The sequence below is a fragment of the Nyctibius grandis genome, chromosome 9, assembly GCF_013368605.1.
Source record: "Nyctibius grandis isolate bNycGra1 chromosome 9, bNycGra1.pri, whole genome shotgun sequence".
NCBI lineage: Eukaryota > Metazoa > Chordata > Aves > Nyctibiiformes > Nyctibiidae > Nyctibius > Nyctibius grandis.
In genome coordinates, this window is record NC_090666.1 from 35768703 (window position 1) to 35791202 (window position 22500).

Sequence of the window (22500 nt, forward strand, 5' to 3'; positions counted from 1 at the left end):
TGCTCCCATATAGAGATGTCTAAAAGAACTACAACACATAGTTGTACTATACAAAATACCCAGAGAGCTCCTGATATTTGTCTTATTCCATTTTTTTCTGAATGCTGTAAGGCTGTAAAATGGAAGCTAAGTCTTCTCGGATCTGTTAGCTGAATCTCTGATTTCAGTGAGCTATTCCTTTACAAATAGGCTACCAAAATTAGGAAATCTGAACTTGACAGCATTATAAATAAATGTTACATTTCCCCTCTTATCAAGCCACAGTGGAAACATCTGTATAATAAAACCCTTTTTCACACCACTGGCTTTGAAAGTCAATGTTAGCCTGACTTTTGTGCTTCCTGATTGCCGAGCAAATCACGCCTATTTATTTGGCGTTTTTGTAATGAGGACTGGACTACAAGGGAACACTTGACTGACTTTGCTTAAGATCCTGTGCCACTTCCCACAACATAGGAACACCAGCACTTGGTATACTAAATCACTCTATATTGCAACTGAATACTTGATAATAATCCTCATTCCCCCAAAAGTATTCATTTAGAAAATTTGTAATAGCACTTGTGGTCTCAAAACCCTGCTTCCTAATCCAAACCTTCATTTATTTAACAGAAACCCCTGGGTTTTGACGTTATTGTAAGTCTGCTCAATTTTTGCTCAGAGGGATCTGCCTACCTCCAGTATTGCATATTCTAGGCATCTTTTGCCAGTTAAGCAAAGTAGGTCTCCTTGGAGGAAACCACTATTACATTTTATTTTCATTTTTCTTTTCAGGTCATACTTACACTAGGCTAAGTCGCAGTAAGAAGCCCACGCTTCTCACAGCATGAAAGCTATTGCACACTTGTAGGCACCCAGAGGCAGTGGTAGAGGAGTACTGACCCTTAATGCAGTCACTTCTCCTGTACATAACCTAGCAGGGGACCAGGCAGGAAAAAAGCTAGATTACTGAGAATGGTGCTTGCTTAGATATCAACTGATTTCTATAGTGATTTCTAATTTTAGGCAGAGCTGTCCTCTATGAATTTATGTGCATTTTATGTTACACATAGAAAGTTTAGTCTGGAGAAAAGGAGGCTGAGGGGAGACCTTATCACTCTCTACACCTACCTGAAAGGAGGTTGTAGCAAGACAGATGTTGGTCTCTTCTCCCAGGTAACAAATGATAGGACGAGAGGAAGCGGCCTCAAGTTGTGCCAGGGGAGGTTTAGATTGGATATCAGGAAAAATTTCTTCACTGAAAGGGTTATCAAACATTGGAAGAGGCTGCCCAGGGAAGTGGTGGAGTCACCATCCCTGGAGGTATTTAAAACATGTAGATGTGGTGCTTAGGGACATGGTTTAGTGGTGGGCTTGGCAGTGTTAGGTTAACGGTTGGATGTGATGATCTTAAAGGTCCTTTCCAACCAAAACGATTCTATGATTCTATGAAATAAACCATCTCTGGCCCTCAGCCTTGCAAACCCTAAAAGTGATGCAGCCCAGTGAACTGCTGCAGACAAGAAACATTCAACACCTGCCACCAGCGCCTATAGGCAAGCATGGCTTTTCTTGGAGGAGTCAGCTCTCAAGCACAGTGTCACTCAGTCAGCCAAAAGTGGCATAACTTACCATTAAATGAAACATTACATGTTGCTTTTGGATCATTATAGATTCAAGGATGCTAAAATATCAAAACAGAGGTACTTCCTAGTTCCGGTTTGGAAGAAAGTATTTTGCCTGAGTCTCTCCAAACATTGGTAGATTTAAAGATTTCAATCATGACCTGGATAATGCTAAACAGCCTTCAACTACCTTAATTAGAGACAACTTTGTTCTGAATTGTGAGACGGAGTTTATGGAAAATCAAAAGTGAAAACTTCAGACTACTTTGTATAAAACAGTGGTTGCTTTGTATTGATACCATTGCTAAGATACAGTCGTTACAAGAGATTCTGTCAACTCTGATTTTAATCCCTTTCTCAGGAGGGAAAACATAGCCCTAGTAATGATGATTATCATCTTTAGATCAGCTAAGAGCTTTCTCTCTCCCCTTCACAGATGTTGAAGAACGCTCTATATTTACAAGGCTAGTAACAGACAGACTACACACCTGATGCACTGAGGTCTAGTCCTGTTCCTCCTGAGGTCAGTAAGAATCTGCCATTTATTTCCCATTAACGTAGACGCAAGTCAGGTGCAAAGAAATAAACGATATTTGTTTTCACATTACACAGTATTTCCTTAAAAATCCTTTGGGTTAAGAGGAAGTTCCTTGGTTCACAATGAATTGTTCACTATGATATAGAAGAAATAAGGAGATAGACGGCAGACTTTGCCTTTTTCATGTTTTTATAAACTTGTTATATACTGGATAAGTAAAGGCAGACCAATTAACTGCAATTCTTAAAATAATTTCTAAAACAGTCATGATAATTAGCTTTAGGATACCCTTAACACCAAACAGAAGAAGCATCCATTCAGGCAGTACAACCATCTAAACTTTAAATTCTGTGAAAATACATCTTCACCTGAAGTCTAAAATGCATCTCAAATATATCCCTAATGTGCTCATATTTACTTTTTTGTTAATGAACAACAAAATACACTACAGCTTTTTGAGTCATAGGAAAGAACCAAATACAACACCCCGCCACCCCCCCCCCCCCCCCCCCCCCGCCTCAAAACAGAGGGAAATGCTGTCTCCCAAAAAGTATTCATTAACAGCAGGCTCTGAGCCAAAAACTGCTCTGCTCCTTTCCAGCTCACAGTCTTTTTGTCTGGGTTTACATGGTCAAACCACAAGGTCTCCCACCAGTCTTACTGTGTCAAATCTGAGATTTGGCGTTCAGTCCTCAACTACACGGATAAAACACGGTACTTTTCAGCTAAATAACAGCACTGGACTATAAATAGATGAAATAAATATACACTTGATAAATATACTCTTACATTGATACAGACATTTAGGATAATTTCTTCATTCTCTCCTCTTTTAATGATTTGAGAGAGGATTATTACAATAGGGTAAGGATTGTCTCCTAACTATACTTTTTTTAACATTTACCTGTGTTTGGTACAAGTGGCAGACACATTCTCATGTCTGAGAAAGTCATGAGACATCCATGTCTCCTCCAGATTTGCCTCTCTAAGTGGCACTTGAGAGGACAACTTTCACTTAACATCCTGCAAAAGCCATTTCTGTGTGCTTCTTGAAAGAGCGAACTGCTTAAATCATGTTTGAAAATAAGATTTGGATTTAAGTTCCTAAAGTGTTTTTCAAAAGGTTTAAACTTTACCTTCCTGTACCTTGATTTGTTAAGTCAAGAGAACAGGGACAACAACATTTTGGTATCTAGCTAGCCTGTTCCAATGCATTATGAATTAGGATATATTTGGTGCACTGGGGTCTTTAAGTGAAGAATTATTTCATGTATGTATTAGGAAGTCTTCAACAGAAAATCCTCTACACTTTTATAACCACAATGAAATGAATTAAAACACTGAATTTTCTACTAGAAGGCACGAATAAAAGAGAAGCACATACAAAACAGTTTCCCTTATTCAACCATTGTAGAGTTGAGACAAAAGAAAAGGATGAGAGAAGTAAGAAAGAAGAAAGGGGAGAGTAGTATTTATTTTGCGCTAATGGAAAAGGAGATTGTAGAATCATAGAACGGTTTGGGTTGGAAGGGACCTTTAAAGATCATCTAGTCCACCCCTGCTACCATGGGCAGGAGATGAAGGTCTAAAGGTTGTACGTCAAGTTAGCAGCTCAACATGCTTTGAAGGTATCATCAATAAAGGTCAAGAGGAACAAAGTTATGACAGTGAACTTTAAAATCCCTGACAGAATGCTACAACACCAGTTACCACGTGTACTTCTTTGTTATTCATACTAAACCATTTGTCCATTTATAGAAAGCTTTATTGATTTACACAGACACTCATTTGTCATGCCTTCTGCAGTGTATTAATAGCTGTCCAAGCACTTCAAATGTGTTCAGCGATTTTTTTCCTGCTTTCAGCCTCTGATTTTGTATATTTTTGTGGTCATAGCTTCCTGCAGTGCACATGAGAGATCAAAACCTAGGTCAAAGCCTGCTGATAAAGTAAGAAGTAAAGTTGTTGTAATCTTTCCTTAGGTCCTTACAGTATTTTTTTTGTTAAGCTGCCATTCTAGGAGGAGTTTACCTCTTGAACCATCTCCACATCTTTGGCCACAGGAAACTTTGCATTATTCTGTCCATGTTACACAGAAAATTTGTTCTTTGAAAGACTAACCCAACAAATTGTCAGAGAAAAGTTTTAACAGTATAGTTATGCTGGTTAGAAGTACTGAAAATTACATTTGTGTTTTTAAATCAGCATAATTATAGCAACAAAAACCTTAATTTAACTCTGGCACTGTGAAAGCATTTCCACTGGCCACTTCCCAGTGCCTTTTATATTGCTATAGACAGCGCTTTGCTAGGAGTAAAATGGGAACTGCACCTCACGACCTGCCCGTCAACATTTGGATGTTTCCACCTTCTCCTCTACACTTTCCACAATAAAGCAACACTAGAGCAACAATGGAGCATCTCCCTGCTGAATTGCAGCCCATGTGCTACAGCTCAGCTCCCTCGTTTCCCATCCGCAGGACAGTAACTGGGACTGGAGAATGCTAGGTACTGATGATGTAAGCAGTGACTTTGACTAATATTACAATATTAACAAAATATTGCTGTATGCTTTTTCAAATGTCCTAGTCTTAACTATTTCTTCTGCCTAATGGAGATGGGGGGGAAAAAAAACAAAAAGGACAAATTAGGGATAAGATGACAGTCAGGCTTCTCATCCTTGCTTCAAAATACATGGGCCCTCAGCCTTCTCAGTTGCATCATTTTACGTTTTCTTTTTAGCATGAAAAAATAGCCTATTCTCTTTAACCACACTTAAAACATTTGACACATTTTATCTGAAATACTCAACCACTGTTCAATTCACATTCGGGTAAAACATGGCATGGAAGCAACACATGTGATGTTAAATAACAAAATACAGAACCATACAAGTGTTAATTATAATTCTGTCTATAAAAAGGCTACATTAAACCTTACTGGGCAGTACTGGTAGGGATCATTCTTGCAATTAAAAATTTCAATAATACATTTTTTAATTCTTTGCTGACACAAAAACATAGTGACAAGCCACCAACAGATCTCAAAAGCAGTCTGTCTCACAGGCCATGCTATGTTATAGCTGTGCTACCAATAAAATGGGTTTGTAGCCTCAGAGAGAGAATATAACCTCCTTCTTCTAATGTATGCTAGAAATCAGAAGATATTTATTCAACATCAGAAAGCTAACTACTTAATATTACATAAAAACTTGGGTTTAAATGTTCCTAACAAAAAGCAGCCCAAGGTCTGTGCAGCTGCATATGATGTTTTACCGATTATTGATGAGTTGATTCATGTATTTAAATCATGTAACAGCTTTAAAAACTGGATGGATTTCATGCTGCTAAAGATCACAAAACAGAACTTGCTCGTCTATCTGCAGATCTGCAGCAGATCACAGGGAGAGACTCGTACTCAGGGTCCCGTACAGGCCTCATAACTACAGAGCTTTTTCCTCTCTGTTGAGTGTTTCCCAGTTCCCACAAGGAGAAACAATGGGTGTTCAACATAAATGATGAAGCCTTTTTTTTGAAAGAAGGAGATAACTAGAATTTAATCCTTCAAATCTACCTATATTGGATAAACATATGAACTGCAGGAGTTGAATCAAACAAACCAAAACCAAATGAGATTCATACACTGCTGATGAGACTGTCTCCCAAAAATGAGTAAACCTCATATTCCTGGGAATTCCTCTGTGAAATACCTTTACTTTTTTTTTTTTTTAATTATTTTTCAGAAGTTGGGGTTGGAAATTTTTACCCAGTTTAAGAATGGTAATATTTGTCTTTTTTATTTTGGTTAGCTCTAAAGTAGTTAAGAATGACAAGCCTTTAAAATCTTCAATATTTTCCCTTCTGACACCACAGAAATGTCTGGAGTTGACATTTTAAAGAGAAGGTTAGGAATAGATCTAGCAAAACAGACTACATTATAAGCCAGACTTATCTTCCAGCGAATAAATATCTAGGCTACTAACAGATATATCAATAGCAGCTTTGTATGTTTACCCACATGCAAATTGCAGAAAACAGCAAATTCTACTATTATTTACAGATGATATAATAAACTTACAATATATGCATAGGTAAAGTACTGTCAATACAGGTCTTTGAACAAATAGGATAAAATTTTGAAGGATGCTTTTTTTTTTCCCAAAAATTCTTCCAAATGATCACATATAAAACATTTTTTCAGGACGAGGAGTAAAAGAGACCTAAATAAGCAGAGACAGGCAGCATAAAGCTGCGTGTATTTCCTGAAGTTAAAGACCATGGTGATCTATATAATGCACACACACTTGACAATGCAGAAGTACAAGCATGGAAAACCAGAAGTCCCAGCAAGACTCCCATTTTTTATCACGCATCCTCTGAATCAAGCGCTGAGCTGTGTGCCTCCGTGCGACGCGTTGCTCTGCACAGAGACCAAGGCACTGGCCTTCTGTGAACAATATTCCTACGCTGCCTAAACAGCAGCAGCTGCTATTAATGAGGGGTAAAATGACAGCCAAGCGAAAGCCCTCCCCCTCACAGTCAGGCAGACCCATGAAGCCACGCGATGCCAATCCCATCATACAGCAACGCTGACTTGGGCAGTCAGGAAAGGGGAATGCTGAGACTCATTCACCTTCCCCAGGACCAGCACAGGTGTCTCCCTAGAAGCGTGCACCCAGGCACAATGGTACAGGCCACGATGCCATCACACAAATCTAAGATATGAGACTGAATTTTAATGCAAGGAACAGTGTGTTCATGTCATGAAATTTGTTTATTTTCTGATTTTCCAGTGTTTACAGTTGGTGACGCTTCCCCTTGCAAACTGTGAACCAGAGGCAGCTGTTCCATCTCGCTCTTTTTTCCCCTCTTGTTTTAAGTTATTTTCTCCCTTATGGAACTGTTCTCTCTTAAGAACAGAGAGCATTTCACTCTGACAGACTTACTCTGCTTCCCCATGTAATATTAACAGGCAGTTACTTCCTCTGTCAAAGAACTAAAAATAAAATCCCTGGTCCATTAAAAAAGTATGAGATCCTGAAATCGTAAGTGAAACTAAGATTCTTACAATTAACGGGGGTAGATAAAGGCAAGCGGTGTGGACCTGATTAATCTTAAAAGGGCATTTTGTGTTTAATATCAACTTGTATTTAACACATACATAAATGCATTGAAAACTCTGATATGAATTAATCATATCACATTTGGTCAGTTGCATTTGTTTCAATTTTTCTTGCAAAAAGATCAAACCCATCAGGGAAAATTCTAACTCTTCGAAATACTAATTCTTTGAAATTAGTAAGGACTCGTTGAAAACCATGGACTATCTATACGTGCAACACAAGCTCAATAAAAAACTTTCAGTGCAGCCATTTTAAAAGAAAATGTTTGCTTTGATTTGAAAGGAAACGTTTTGCAGAAGATTTTGATCAAATTTAAAAGTGACACTGAAACCAGTACAAATACTTCCAGGGCTTTGGATCCTTCTGAAATGATACATATGACAACCACATTTAAAAAAATTCAGTTGCCTAATCACAAAACAGAAGGTTTTTTGGTTTTGTGTTTTTTTTAAATTCAGATCTTGAGGAAAACATATACTTTCAGGACAGTCTTTCAAGCAATAAGAAAAGCTACTTTAGAATTTACTTAAATGAGTTATCCTTCAAACCTTTGCAATTTTGACCATGAGGTTACTGACACAATGACAGTTTTCTACGTTCTGTGATTCCATTATCCACACCTTCCTGAGCATCATACTCAACTTCAAGGTTAATCTAATGTAGAGTTGGAAAAGAATAGGGCATTTCAGATCTATGTACGAAAATTAATCTTTGGGCAACTTTATTCCAACAGAACCCATTTCTTATTTTTCCCCGCTTGTCTAGCTGAGACGTTCACAGTAAATACAGGCAATACTACTACCGATTCATGGCGCTGGGAACCAGATATGGAAAAAGAAGCCCAAGAGACGAACAGTTTTTCTTTACAGGACACACCTCAATATCTAAGTATAGGAATAAGATACAAAGGCCTTAAGCTCATTTTCTTCAAAAGCTGAAATTCAAGAATTTAGCTATTCCCTTTAGCAAATTCAATTTACCTTTTCAAATTTTGGCAGGTCACACTAAAATATTCAATTCAGGAATACAATGTAATTTTAGAATCTAATTAATTTTTAAAAAGTGAATTATATTTCTTTTAAAACTAAGATAAATTAAAAATGATAGTCAATGGAATTAAGTAGAAAACCTTGAAATTATGTACCAGGAAGCCAAGGTTTACACATAAGTATATACAGGAAAAGTTTTTTTAATTTCTAGAACTTCTATCTAGCAAAAGCTCTTCTCCTTTAAGGTGGCATTTATACATTTTTTCTAATATCATTGGAATGAACATGAAATATCATTTCATAGGTCAATGCAAAAAATGGCCCTAATGCCATAACTGGTACTTCCAGACTGCTCCATGCACCTGAACTGAAGGGCTGTTATTAAATGACAGTAAACAGTTCAAATTTGGAGCTAAATTTGGCACTATATCACCAACATCCACCTCCTCCCCACTCACCCACGCCCCTCCTGCGAGAAACAAACGAATTAAGTGTCCTTGGGGTTGATGACAGAAAGAGAAGATTCAAAACTTTAACGCATTCCTACTTTTTTCCCCATGTGTCTTTTAATGTATAATCAACAACACTATTCATTGTCTCCCATAACCAATTATTTTGGCTCTCACTGGAAGGTGAAACAACAGATGTTTTGCTCTGTCTTCAGAGAAAGCAGATGCTGAATTTTTATCAAGAAATATTTTTTCCCCAATTATTTATTCTAAGTTTCTTCCTTCAGTTCAAACAAAAATAATTACAAAATAAAGTGATTTAAGCTGACAGCCTGAAAAACACTGATCCCATATGCTTAAATGTCACATTCGTTGGCTGTGTAATGGGAAACTTGTATCAGTTCCCTGTTATCCAATGATTCTTTAAGTGGGAAAATTTGATTTTTTTTTTCTCCAAAGAAACACGTATGACTTTTTATGAAATGGAAAAAAATATACAACTGGTTTTCTTTTTTAAAAATATCCCTTGAGCTTACCTTTATTTGAATTCTGAGAAAAAGAATGACTTTTCTTTGTTATAATATGCAATAGATTTAAAGTATTACATGATGTTATAATTGATATTGTCACAAAATATTTTTAAACATAGTAAAATATAAAATACATTATTTTACTTCTCCTTTGATGAATCATTTTACTCTATTCCTTTAAAGACTTGGATTTAAAAGGTTTCCACCACAATAAGCTATTAATGTCAACTGTTTCACAATTCATAACATAAATTTATAACAAGTTTCTCTGGTTTTAACTACATGGGAGCAGTGAGTTATTTCTGAAGGCAATGTTTCCTGCAATTTCACTTTCTTCACTAGAAGTCACCCATAAGTCAACTGCCCCGGGTATTTCAAAATGAACTTCTTTTGATGGTTTCAGTTATTTCTCCCCCTTCCAGCTAAGGAGTTGTGAAGCAAAGCGAAGCAGAACAGGTATTGGTGCACTGTATTACAAACAGGATCAAATGCCACATAACTGTGCAGCAATTGTTTCATAGCCAATAGCTAACTCCTAATAACTGAATCACAAAATTACTGTTCATTTCTTGCTAACTGAAATAAAACTTTATTTGCAAACATCACCTTGCTTCCCCTGAAAGCTTTGAACATTTTTCATTTTGTTTTTATGACACAGTACGTAGCAAACAATGCCCCTCACTCCACACAGCAATACGCGGTAGGTTGATTTCTGCACTGACATTTGTTAAATTAAAAGTTCTGATTCATTTAATTTTTAATCTTTTAGAGTGGAATAGTGAATTTGAAGAGTAATTCTATTTTGCTCAAAAGAACAACAACTCAGACCCCAAAGTCTGTCTCTTTTAAAAGCTTCAACAGTTTGGAGTTGTGTCTGTTTTTTCTGCCCTGCAGACTGTGCTCACTTCAGAGAAGACGGATGTAGAGGAATGAGGATCCCTTAGAAACTGTCTGACGTGGTAGTACCCAACTGTTATCCTCCCATTGTGCTGGCTGACATCAGGTGCATCTACATCAGCTTTTCAGCTTGGATGAGCAGTGAGTTTTTACCCATCTAACTGGGTAAAATTTTGAAGTTACCCTGGGGTCACTGTGAAGGATAAAATATTTGATTAAAGGAGTACAAAGAAGACCACCACTGGAATGGAAAAAAGAATACAGTCTGCCACTCCAAGACACAAGCTGTTTCCTTAGCAGTGAAGTTATGTCAACACTACACCAAGCAGCTCTGTGAAGATCCGCTGAAGCTGCCACTGGCTGCTAATGCATTGTTGTACTGGGGCTGATACCCTGGTTTTCAAGAAGAGTTAATCAGTTCAAATGAAAACGATGCCATGCAGCTACACTGCTCCTGCTAACTGAGCTATCTTGCATGGCAGGGCACTATACAAAAAGACTATATTGTTTCTAAAGTTTGTGACAGGGCCTCTTTCTCTGTTTCACTCATCCTACCTTAATTTAATCAAATTAATGTATGTATGTATGGAACAGCTATCTCTGCATGGCACTGGGGAGACACTACAATGTCTAACAAAATCGTTTGTGTGATGATACAGATCAGATTCAAGGTTACAGAAAGAACATTCAATGTTTATTTAAGAAAAAGAATATCACAACTGTCATTATTGGTAATAGCAGTTAAAGTATAATCACATCAAATGCAATATAGGACTGAAGGACGTTATCCAGGAGGAGGCAACAGGCTTTTCTCTGGCACATGTCTAAGGTCTAAAGAAGCAAACTCCATATGGATTAAAAGAAGAAAAGAAGGAGCTATTAGAAAGCAAGTAAGGAGAAACTTTAGCTGTTTCAGCCCTATGACCTCTTCACTGAAAAGCCTGTCTCTGCTCACTTCCAGCCTACCATGAACTGTCAAGAGAAATGCTAACCAAGTATTTCAGCAGAAGAGATGCAATGCAAGAAAAGACAATTTTAGCTTCTTCTGTCTAAACGCACAACAGTCTCACATAATGCACAACCCTCAGACCCATTTCTTCAGCTGACCTGAAACTGTTGCTGCAATAACTTTACAGAGGACTTTGTCTAGCAAAGTGACACATTTGCAAGTACCCTTTTTCTTACAGTTTACCAAAAAGCTGAATGACAAACCTAGGTTTTACTTGCTTCCTCTTTTTAAAAGGACTTTTTCTTAAAGAACTTAAACATTAAGACTCAGAGCATTTAAAATCAGAAGGATTATTCTGGAGGAACAGACGATTTGACTGACTTGAAGACAACAAGGAAACCTGCAGCCTTATTAAAGGGAAACAGTTGTAATTACTAATTGAGCGTTTCTCCTCTCCTAAATAATTTCCAAGTCTTGGCCTTGTATGAGTACATACTACCAGAAGAGGAATAGGAAAATACATGAATCACAAAGATGAATGAGCACTGTCACCACATGTGATGGAAGGGCAGCAGTTATCCCAGGTATTCCTGTGGGAAGGGAAGAAACTCTGCCCTCTAGATGGCATTATGGCCCTGTATATCCCAGATGCAACTGGAGAGCCCTGCCAGGCAACCCCATCGTTTCTCCACCTGCATAGGAAACACGGTCACATACATCAAAAACATCAGCTGGCAGTTCTTGGTCTCAATGGGAAGGTGACAGCTGCACACTGCTAAACAGCAGAACAGAGGCTATCCTGGGCAGAGTCCCTGTTTTAGCTCTTTGATGTGGGAAGCAGAGGAAAGGTGCTCAACCTGAGAAGAAACAGAATGGAGGATCTCCCTGACCCCTTACGGGGAAAGGCAACTTACAGCTGGCAGGGATGGGCAATATGTGAAAACATACAATTAAAAAAAACCTGGGGGAAAAAAGAAGATTGTCCTTATGCAAAAAAACCCCTCTCCTTCTACTTGACATTTAATAGTAGTGCAGATCTTAACCAGACAAAGGTACATTAAAACACGTACGTGTGCATGTAGGTATACATGTCCATGCATATAAGGTTATATTGTACTCATGTATAGCTGTTTTGACGATACACTGAAACTAAATAATTAGTGAGTAATCAGGTATCTACAGAACCATTAGCGAAAATCAGTCAAGCATAATGGACTGAAATCAAGACTATTCCACATTTAATTTATCTATTCTTTTTCTATATTTATAACTAATCTTAAAATCTGTGCTTGTCACCATGACAGATTAAGCAGACTTAAAAATAATCATTTGAGTATTTTCTGCTCTGGACTACTAAAGTAGCTGCATAATAAAGCCAGTGAATATTGAATTTCATGGGTATGTTAATCATATAGATTTCACATATGTAGTTAAACATATGGCCAACACAGGAGCCAAGACCCTTATATGCTTGAACTCAGCACAGCTTCAGTAATTCTAGTAATATAATAGATTAATTAGCTCAACTATACCTAAACTATAGGTATAATTAGCTCAACTATACCTATACTACAGGTATAGTTGATTAATTAGCTCAACTAGATTAATTAGCTCAACTATACCTATACTATACCTATAATAGCTCAACTATACCTGCCCAGAATCCCAGCTATAATCTCCAATTCTGTATTTCTACAAGACGAACAAAAAGGAAATCACTACAGAAATAAGAAAAAGTGCATCACCATGCAGACCTCATTACTGTTTCATCATTTTCCAAGGCCAGTAAAGAGAAATGAAAAGAGAGAAATTATTTTGCTATGTAAGAGCTGTAACGGATTCAGTTCTAACAGTTGAGGTAAATTAATTGGGATTTCCTATGCAGCCAGTGGAGAACGTCCACAGAATACAGGGATTTTCTTAATAATGTTAGCTTGACATGAACTGCTGCTATTTATTTCGTTTATGAACTATACAACTGTCATTACTGTCAACCAAATTGCATGCATTAGTATGCAAATTAAAAATATAGGGCATGATTCTAAAATCTCTGTCACACTGAATCTTTCCTCTGAAAGAAGTGCCACTGTGAGCAATGAGAAGGCTCACAGAAAGTGCTTGTGTAGGACCGGACCCAGAGTGCCTACCTGATAGAAACGATTTAAAAAAACTACTGAGTCTCACTCTCAGAAATGACAGATGTGTTGGGACAAACACAGTCACCTAGATCTATAACACAGTGTTGGAAAATCTCATTTCATTCAATGGGGAGAGTGAATTTTCAATTGTACCACATGCCCGATTGCTAAAAAAGGTAAGTTACATTACCGATTACGTGCAGGAAGGCACTATACATGGAGAGAAGGGCACTGAAAAACTATCAGCATTTAAATTATAAAAGCCAGACTGAAATATCAAATTCCTTCACTGCAACCTAGCAAGGACTCTTTGCAGAATACGGTTAACATTTATTTCAATAGAGAAAATCTGACAGGTTTAATAAAACCAAGACGATTTTCCTTGACTTCTGTGACTTACCTTTTCTTCACTGACTACACCTATTTCTCAGACCTTCTGGCACCAAATCATTATTCTCATAGCCATATTCAATACTTTGAACTATTTAAAGAGCATTTGTTATGTCAGCCAAGTAAGCACCACAGAGCTTTTCCTGTGGTACATAACTGTAAGAAAAGAGCCATCATACTGGAAATTGGAATTAAAAAAAAAACCAAACTGAATTTATAATCTGCTTTTCAATAAATACATGCAATTATATTTGGTTGTGCTAAAATGAACATTAAATGCTTATCTATGTTCTCCTTATTTTTTTGTAAAAATTCCAGAGCTCAATATACTATCTTGAGGATTCTAAAGTTTACCTATGATTTTCACAACTCCATGCACCATAATTCAGGCAAAAAATCAACAATATAGATAAACTAAAGGATCTTCTAAACACTATCCTGACTAAAATATTAATGTGAAATAAAAATTGCGTATAAGAAATGTTTCTTCCACCTGGAAGATGTTGGATTCACTGCCCTGGAAAAGGATATTTTATGTCATTCTACCTTGAGAAGGTACAAATGAGGAACAGCCTAAGTTACGCACTCTGCCTTTCCAATGTGCCTTGTACCTCACTTGGAGAGACTGATGTGTGTTACAAGAGCACTGAAATATCTGAAGCTAGAAAGCTAGTAACTGTTATTAAAAGCTAAACTGATTGCATAAGCCTTTTTACCTTTTCAACACGTGCCAAAAACTCAGAAGCTCTGCATGTTGTGACCCAAAACATTTAACTTCTGACCCACTGCTGCAGTGCTTCATAGGAGATGCAATTCAATATTCTTTTTTTGTTCCCCAGACTTAGTTAGAAAAGAAAACAATACCATCTGTTACTCAGACCAGAATTCCCAGGAGGCACCACGGTTGCTTTTAGAAACTAAGTATTCTCAGCTTTCATTGAATTGAAGTCAGAAAAATGCAGATATGCATGGCCTCCTCCATGCCCCTTCCACCAGTCATGGAGGCAACGACTTAATGTACAGACTTATTTATATTAAGGCAATCTCCCATTGCAGGAGATGGAACTGTTTGGTGGAACAATAGATTGGCAGTCTCTCTCTAATGACAGCAGCAAATGGTTACAGCAATGAAAAAGAGAGCAAATCTGAAAAGCTCTTCCTACATGCAGTGGGCAGAGCTATTTTCAACATCCCTGTGTAAATTCATATCCCTGCGAGATCATTTTAATTTTCACATGCTAAAAAAGAAATTGCCATGGATTTTGACTGGCTTAGGAAAAAAAGTGGAGATAGAAAAAAGAAAGTCCTTTTAGATCCTCAATATTTTACATGTCTGCAAGAAGTACATTCTCTTCTCTTAAATACTCATCACATACTAACTGAATTTAACTTTTGCCCAGAAAAGGTTTCTATTAGTCTTCAACTTCTATATAAAGATATTATTTCTATTAACACCCCAACTGATAAGGTGCATCAACCACTGAAAGCTATTCAGTCTCTATGCCAACTACGGAGAATGCAGCTTCATGCACTCACGGGCAGCATGTAGGATGGATGGAAAAGCCACAGTGGAAGATGTGAAGAGCAGGAGGGCACGAGCTGGCAGGAGGGAGGGTACAAACATCTGGGAAGGAGGTGCAACTAAAGACTGCAGCAGGAGTGGGTGAGGACAGATGGCAAAGAGGAAAGCACCCCAAAGCACAAAGGCAAGGAGAAACAGGCAGCAGCCATGAGATTTGCTTCTCAAAGACTAGGAACAATTGAGTCACTGAAGACCTACAGTAGAAGAGTTCAAGCATCAACAGATTATAGAATACATTCAGCTTGATAGTACTTGTTTGGTTTTAATTTAAAATTTACTCAGTTATTGGGAAGCTAAAACAGTTTGCCAATACTATTACTAGAAAAGAGCTGGAATAAAATGGGCTGTTTTTGAAACCAGTGATGCAAGTCAATGCTGATTCATTATCAGCCACTGGATAAGTTTGGAAACAAGACTTTCCCTTCCTCATCATCTGATCCCTGGCTAGAAAAAAAAGAGTTCTTAGGCACAGTTCAGAAAACTAATTATAAAAGTCTCCTACTGAAAAGATTTAAAAGTAAAATAATCCAATAATTAGGATTAAGTAGGTTGGCCTTTGGTGACTGATCAGCATAATAAATCTAGTTATGTGGATGGCCAAGGCATTGGGCTAAGGAGAGGCTTCTGGCTGAATCAGATTACATGCATTGGCTGGAAGAAGACTGGTTGCCACAAAATATTTAGAACACTAATACAAAATATTTAGAACATTGCTACAAAATATTTTAGAATTTCATGATTTTTCTATTGATATAATTAAAGTGATTAAAATTTCCTAGAAACCAAAGTGAAGCAGCTGACTTTCAATAAACAAAAAGTTTTTCCTCACAGTTATTTTCAGAAACTCAGGCTCTTAGTCCCTGCATACTGTATGTTTCTTTCCATGGAAAATAATATAATTATTAATTTTCTTACAAGTTTACATTGTAGTACATGGAAAATGAGAGGAAAAAAAAAAAGAAGGGAAAATAAATAACGTAAGAGCAAAACAAAAACCACCAGCACCCCACTCAAAGTTATCAATCCACTCAAAGGAAATACATACCCTTCGCATATTTCTTTTTTATCTTTTTTATAGTTCATTGGTATCATGGTTTTTTTCCTCTGCAGGGTAGTAAAAACATAATATGGGAAATACTTGACATACTTCCTCATTTGTTTAATGGTGATGATACAAGGGAAATTACCCCTCTAATATATTTGAAAATTTAGCTTATTATCCTGAGTGAGTTTTCTCCCAACTTATTAAAACAAAACACATATTTCTACGATGAACTGCAAAGGGCAAGAGGGCAAAATTCTATAATTAAAATTAGAGTGGTTTTGTGACTCTTCCTTAGCAGATACTGCTTCTACTGCAGCTTAGTTTACTGAAGCTCTCATTGAGTCTCACTCACCTGCAAGCAATGAGATTTTCACACATGAATTAGGCTTTTCATTTGATAACTCAAGGTTACAATTTAATGCTACCCCAGTGGCTAGCTATTTGGTGAAAAAAGCAAGGTTGTGAGCAGCCTTCAATCATTATTTTTTGAGGCCAATGGAACTCATGCTCATTGCAGAACTTCTGGAGGGGTGGAAGGGAAGGGGTACACTCAGCAAACTAGGGAAACCACTTCCTTGTTGACAATGTTTATTTTAATTTGAATGTAAATACTGTGGTTTAGCAAGACGTTAGTTGTGCGCCATCATAGACTAAGGGGGGTAAATCATCTCTTCTGAAGAGCGGACACTGCCCCCACATAACCAAAACTCATGAATTCCCCATAACAAGGTGATGGTACACTGCTCATCTAACAGAGGGGCGTGGAGTGGAACCGTGTGTGGTCAAATGAGGCACACACATACAGCCATGAAATAGAATAGGTGTTAGCAAAAATATGATGTCCTACCCTAAATGCAGGCACTACTCATCCCGTAAGAGATGGACATCTTGCCATAAGACAAGCATGGTGCACCATATGATGCAATGTACATGCCGACTCCTGCCATACAGATCAACTCACAAGCCTCATAGGAGGGAGCATGCCTGCACTCTGCTTATGTGGAAGACTTCTAGTCATTTCTGGGAGGAAGGGCTGTGAGCTCTTCAGAAATGCAGATAAGAAGTCAGTCCTGTGCCTACCTTCATAGAGGAACCAGCACAGAGAGAGGGGTGGAGTAAGTAGGGGCAATTCATATTTTTTTTCCTGCAGAGTGGGTCTAGGATCTGTAGTTTAGACGTAACTCAGCATCTAATTGCCGGATAGACACATCTAGACTTGAAACCTTAATTCTGCCTCTTCTGTAGTCTGCTTTCCTTTCTGTTTTCTGTGTAAAACATGTTACCCTACCAGACTGAACCAAGGCATTATGGCCCTCTCCTCTGACTTGTTTCCAGACCCTTGTCTTTGAGTCAAAGTATAAGAATACCTTCAGATGGAAAAAGCCAGATGAAACCAGCCAGCTTCCCAAGGTATCTGGCTGCATGCCACATTCTAGCTCTTCACCTGTCTACAGATGTGCTACCAAGGCACAAATAGATGAAATACGCACTACAGGATGCAGGACATCTGCAGCTGAGATGCGAACTGAATCCAGTCTTCTTGAGTCTTCATCCAATATCACTCCCCATTCTTTTTGAGGAATTGAGAGGACATGAAGCATGCGGAAGGACATAATACCACATAGAGACTTGTGTATATTACAGAATCCTTTCCTTTATTGGTAAAGCAGAGCATCATCCAAAACAACCTTCATTAAGTACTCTTTGATCATTTAGTTTGGAGCAATCCCAGACAGTTTACTTTCTTCCTAATCAACCAAAAGCAAATACTTTCTAAGAAAGTTGCACTACTGCAGTTGCAACGAAGGAAGTCTGGAAGAGCTGGAACATTTCATGCAGTTAGACATTGCTAATTCATACTGAATTATCCTCACTGCATAAATGTCTGTGCAAATGACAGACTTTAATAAGCCTTCAAAGCTGACACAGTATTTATCACTGATTAAATTTTTAAAATCAAAGTAACTATGGCTTTTACAGACATGTTTAGATTAAGACTGACACTAACTCAGTATATCAGTTTAATTCACTTGCAATTATGCAGGTGCTCGGGCAGCCTCTATTTCAGTCATTTAAGGCTAAATTGGGGCAGAGAGCCCATAGCTCCATATTCAATAACAAAGCCCTGGGATAGTCTTAAGGCCTTTACAGACACTGTTTTTCACATCTAGAATATTCTCAAAGCTTTCCTCTGTGCACTGTGACTGTGCAAACAGTTCCTGCTGGAAACAAGAAACAGTACACAATCTTGTAATGAGAGTCCATATAATACCTAACATATCCAGGAGGGCAAATTAAGGTTTCGTGAAAAATTTCCAACTTAAGGCATATGACTTTGGAATTATTGTGTATATACCTACATACACCTGAAATTGCTGTATGGGGGTTGATGCATGTCCAGAATAAATTATATTTTTTTCTACATTTCTGGCTACCATTTAAAAAGAAGGAAAATGCATTTCTTCTGGTGATGAAAGCAGATTAAAAAAATGAAATTCCACCAAGGAGTTGGTATGTTATTCACCGTACTTCATTAATATTTCATTTTCTGCAGCACTCCAAATGCACAGAGAAACTATCAGAGAAATTTTTTTTCTGCTTTGTAAGAGTTAGAAGCCATTTGATCATAACTGCCAAAGTAAATTAAGTGGCATTTCAAGAGCAGCCAACTAAAAGTGCTGAAGGCACAAAGGAGTTTTGATATCCAGGAAATCACAATTAATTTCAACTACACAAAATGGGATACAGGACGGTATGAACCATTTGTTACTTGTCATCTGTTTCATTTGATTAGAAACGTATGGTATTTATCAGTCAGTAGAGTGGAAATAGAATTGGCTGTAAATGATAAAGGATGTAAAAAGATTGTAGGTAAAAGGAGCAATGGGAGAATACATATATATATTTCTTATCAAAGTATATGATAGCTTTCACTTGGGCTGATTACAAAGACACTTTTTTATACTGATTTGTATTGTTCAGTGAGAAAATTTCTAGGTTAAACAGCAGTTAATAAAACCTAAAAGGTATTACAGAAATTTATCTGGCAATACATTTGACAGTACCCAAGTATAAGAAAAAAAAAAGAAATGTTAAATACAACTCCACTGATATGGAAGCCATTTAAAGGAAGTTTTCTGTGAAAATGAAGGCTCACCCCTTTTTTCACACTTAGATTTGCTGATTTCCTGGTCCATATCCAACAGTCCAAGATGACTATAGTTTTCCTCACTTTGCCAGAAATTACTGAAGAAAACCACCACTCACCTCATATCTACCATCCATTACTCCAGGAATGGCAGAAACAATTTATTTCATGTATGGAGCAGGAACTCTTTTCCCATACAGATAGTCAAAATAAAAGAAACTAAACAATCTATTATATTGTACACGTACCGGCTAAACTACCCATTTATCCCTGAGCTGGTGGACCTTTTCTCTTTTGGTACTTCCTTCACTTGAAACTTAGCTCAGACTTATCCAGCTTTTTTTGTTTTAATGTGATTAATCAAGAGAAGGTATTAACCAGAAAAAAAACTTACCTGCTGAATCGAAACTTTTATATAATAAAAACGTTACACCACTTGCTCAAACTTTTCCCTAGATGTACACTGTAATATACATTTATATGTAATATACATAAATATGGTCCCTCACTTCAAAAGAAGCTCACTCTAGCAATAGGACAATGAATCTATATAGGTAGGGAGGAGGATGGAATAATTTTACAATGCTCTAACAGACTAGGCTACATCTTGTCATGAACTACATTTGAATAACAAATGAACTAATATGAAGAGATATTAAAAGATTTTTTTAAAGTGCTGATATTCATGAAATTATATTAATAGGCATTAATGGGTTAGGTCCCACATTTTGACTATTACTTTTACTATGTTCTGTTTATAGGCAGTCTTCAGATTCTACAGTGCACAGATGGAGAACCAACTTTAGTAAGTACTTTATTAGCCTTGCTGATTTTATTAATTGTATATGATACAGTAACATCTAATCATGTAAAGTAAGATTAAAGATTCTGACACCCACAGCACAGGAACTAACAAACATCAATTTTTTGTCCCTTTCTGTATAGACTAATAAAATATTTAGAATCATTACTCTGCAAACAGTAAAGGATTAGAACTGCTAATTGCATATAACTTTTAAAAAGTATGTCTCTTAATTAATAAACCATAGAGTCTAACGTTACAATTTGTATTCTTCAAGACAAAAATCAAGTGCAAGAATACATGACTTTTAACGACACACAATTAACAACACTTTGTTTTAATTATCTTGGGCCACAATTAATGTTTGCCCTGCAGTTCATCTTTCTACTTTGATAGCTCCTTAGGCTATTTATGTAGATTAATTCTTAAAGTATTGGCATTCACTAATATGTGTTTTTGAACAAGCCACTGTACAACACTGACATCAGTGAGGAGACCTATTCACTGACCTTCCAGGACTAGATTCTGTCTGTCCATAACGTTACATTATGTATCTGGGCAATTCGCCACAACTGATAAAGGTTGTGACATTATTGAAAAACTACCTGTCAACTGAGGAACTGCAACTGTCATGCAGACAGATTAAGAATAGGTGAAGCAAACCCAACTCATGCATCCTTGGAAATACAAGACCACAAGGAATCTACAGTCATTCTCCATCGACAGAGAAAGCAAGACTATAGTAAACTGTATATTTATCAGAGTTTTACGGGCCTTAAAAATTTAACATCATGTGTTTTTTTCCCAGGGCAAAATTAGAGTTAATTTATATTAAATGTGTTTATTTTACAAACAGCCTAAGGAAGGCTTAGGCCTTCCTAAAGGAAAGAAAAGTTACAGAGACTGCCTATACCTTTCAGATTTCAGATTCTGTATTTAGATCTAAACATATAACTATAACTGTTCATGTTTTACTTTTAACAAAGTCCTGAAGAACAAAAGTTCAGAGTTTTCATTTGATCAGAGTACAACTCAAAAAAAATTATGACACAAAAGAGCCTTCACACTGAACCAAAAATGTATAGGCCCAGTGATGAAGTCTTTGTTTACTGAGACCCTACATAGGCAAAACGCCACTAAGATCATTCTAAGGCATTCATTTATCCATACATGTAACACTACGCAGATACTTGAACAGAAGAGAATGGAGAAAACACTTGATAAGTTAAAAATATGCCTTTGTACTAGTTCAAAATTATATTAAAATATGCACAGTCTTATTCCTGTATACACATAGAAACCCGTACTTCTATCAAGGAGTACAACATAAGTTCATATATATAGCATTTACAGTCTTACCAGAACCTTGTCCATGGTTGTCTAACAAAACTTTAAAACTTTTCCTCTCGTTAGGAACTACCTCAAGGTGCACTATTTTGCACATCCTTATTTTCCAGAAATGCACTCAAAATGTAAAGTGTGCAGTTCTCCATGTGGTCTACAAGGAAATAGATTTTCCACAATCTAGCAGTAAAAAGACCTGAGCTGAGTCTTCAAGCAAGCAGTCCAGCGATTAAAAGTAGAGCAATAAACTACAATGAAGCAACATTGGTTTTATGACAGTTGTTAAACCACCTATATTAGTCTTACAACATTAATAATTGAAACAAAACCAGTAAAAACAATTTTTCTTATTCAGTGGTCTCAACTGAATTAAAATAATGTATGAAGTTGATTTTAAAGACATCTGATGCTCAGCATTAGAGAGGGATCCTTTCAGTGGTTCTAAGACTAAGCTTCTTGTTCATCCTTGGTAAATGAATCATAAAAAAGGACACCATAACACGAGTACAGGTGAACTGTGAAAGATTAGGTTTATACTACAGCGCGATTCAGTGCCAATAAATGAATGAGGCAGGGGGCAGGCTGGTCTTTTATGTGTGAAACCGTTGTACTTCTTACCTCCAGAGCTTTCAAACGCTCCAGTAGCAATTTTGTCTTTTCTTTTTCCTCTTCAGTGCTGCTGCTTTCACTTGAATCTTCATCTGCTGCCGTGCGAATTTTTTCCGTGCCTTCTTTACATTTCCTACTGTCTTCTGACAACTTTTCCTGAAATGATTTTTTAAAATGTCATTACTCACAGGTGGAAATGAAGTTAACTATGAAAATGTCTTCAAATCTCCCTTGTATATGAATGAAAAAAAGACAGAGCAAGTTGCTACTTACACAATTACAGTACTAAATAAGTGGAGTCATGAAGGGTCTATTAAACACACTGCTATGCCAATTCTGCAAAAGCCTATGTGCAACTGAACTCC

General features: G+C 37.1%; 1 protein-coding gene across 1 annotated transcript in view; it reads right to left on the reverse strand.

Moving 5' to 3' along the window:
- The window catches only part of NCKAP5 (NCK associated protein 5), a 368063-nt gene that overhangs the window by 104701 nt on the left and 240862 nt on the right, over positions 1-22500 (reverse strand). Inside the window, exon 6 of the mRNA XM_068408084.1 lies at positions 22145-22291. Within this exon, the coding sequence (XP_068264185.1) occupies positions 22145-22291 (147 nt within the window). The remainder of the gene's footprint in view (positions 1-22144; positions 22292-22500) is intronic.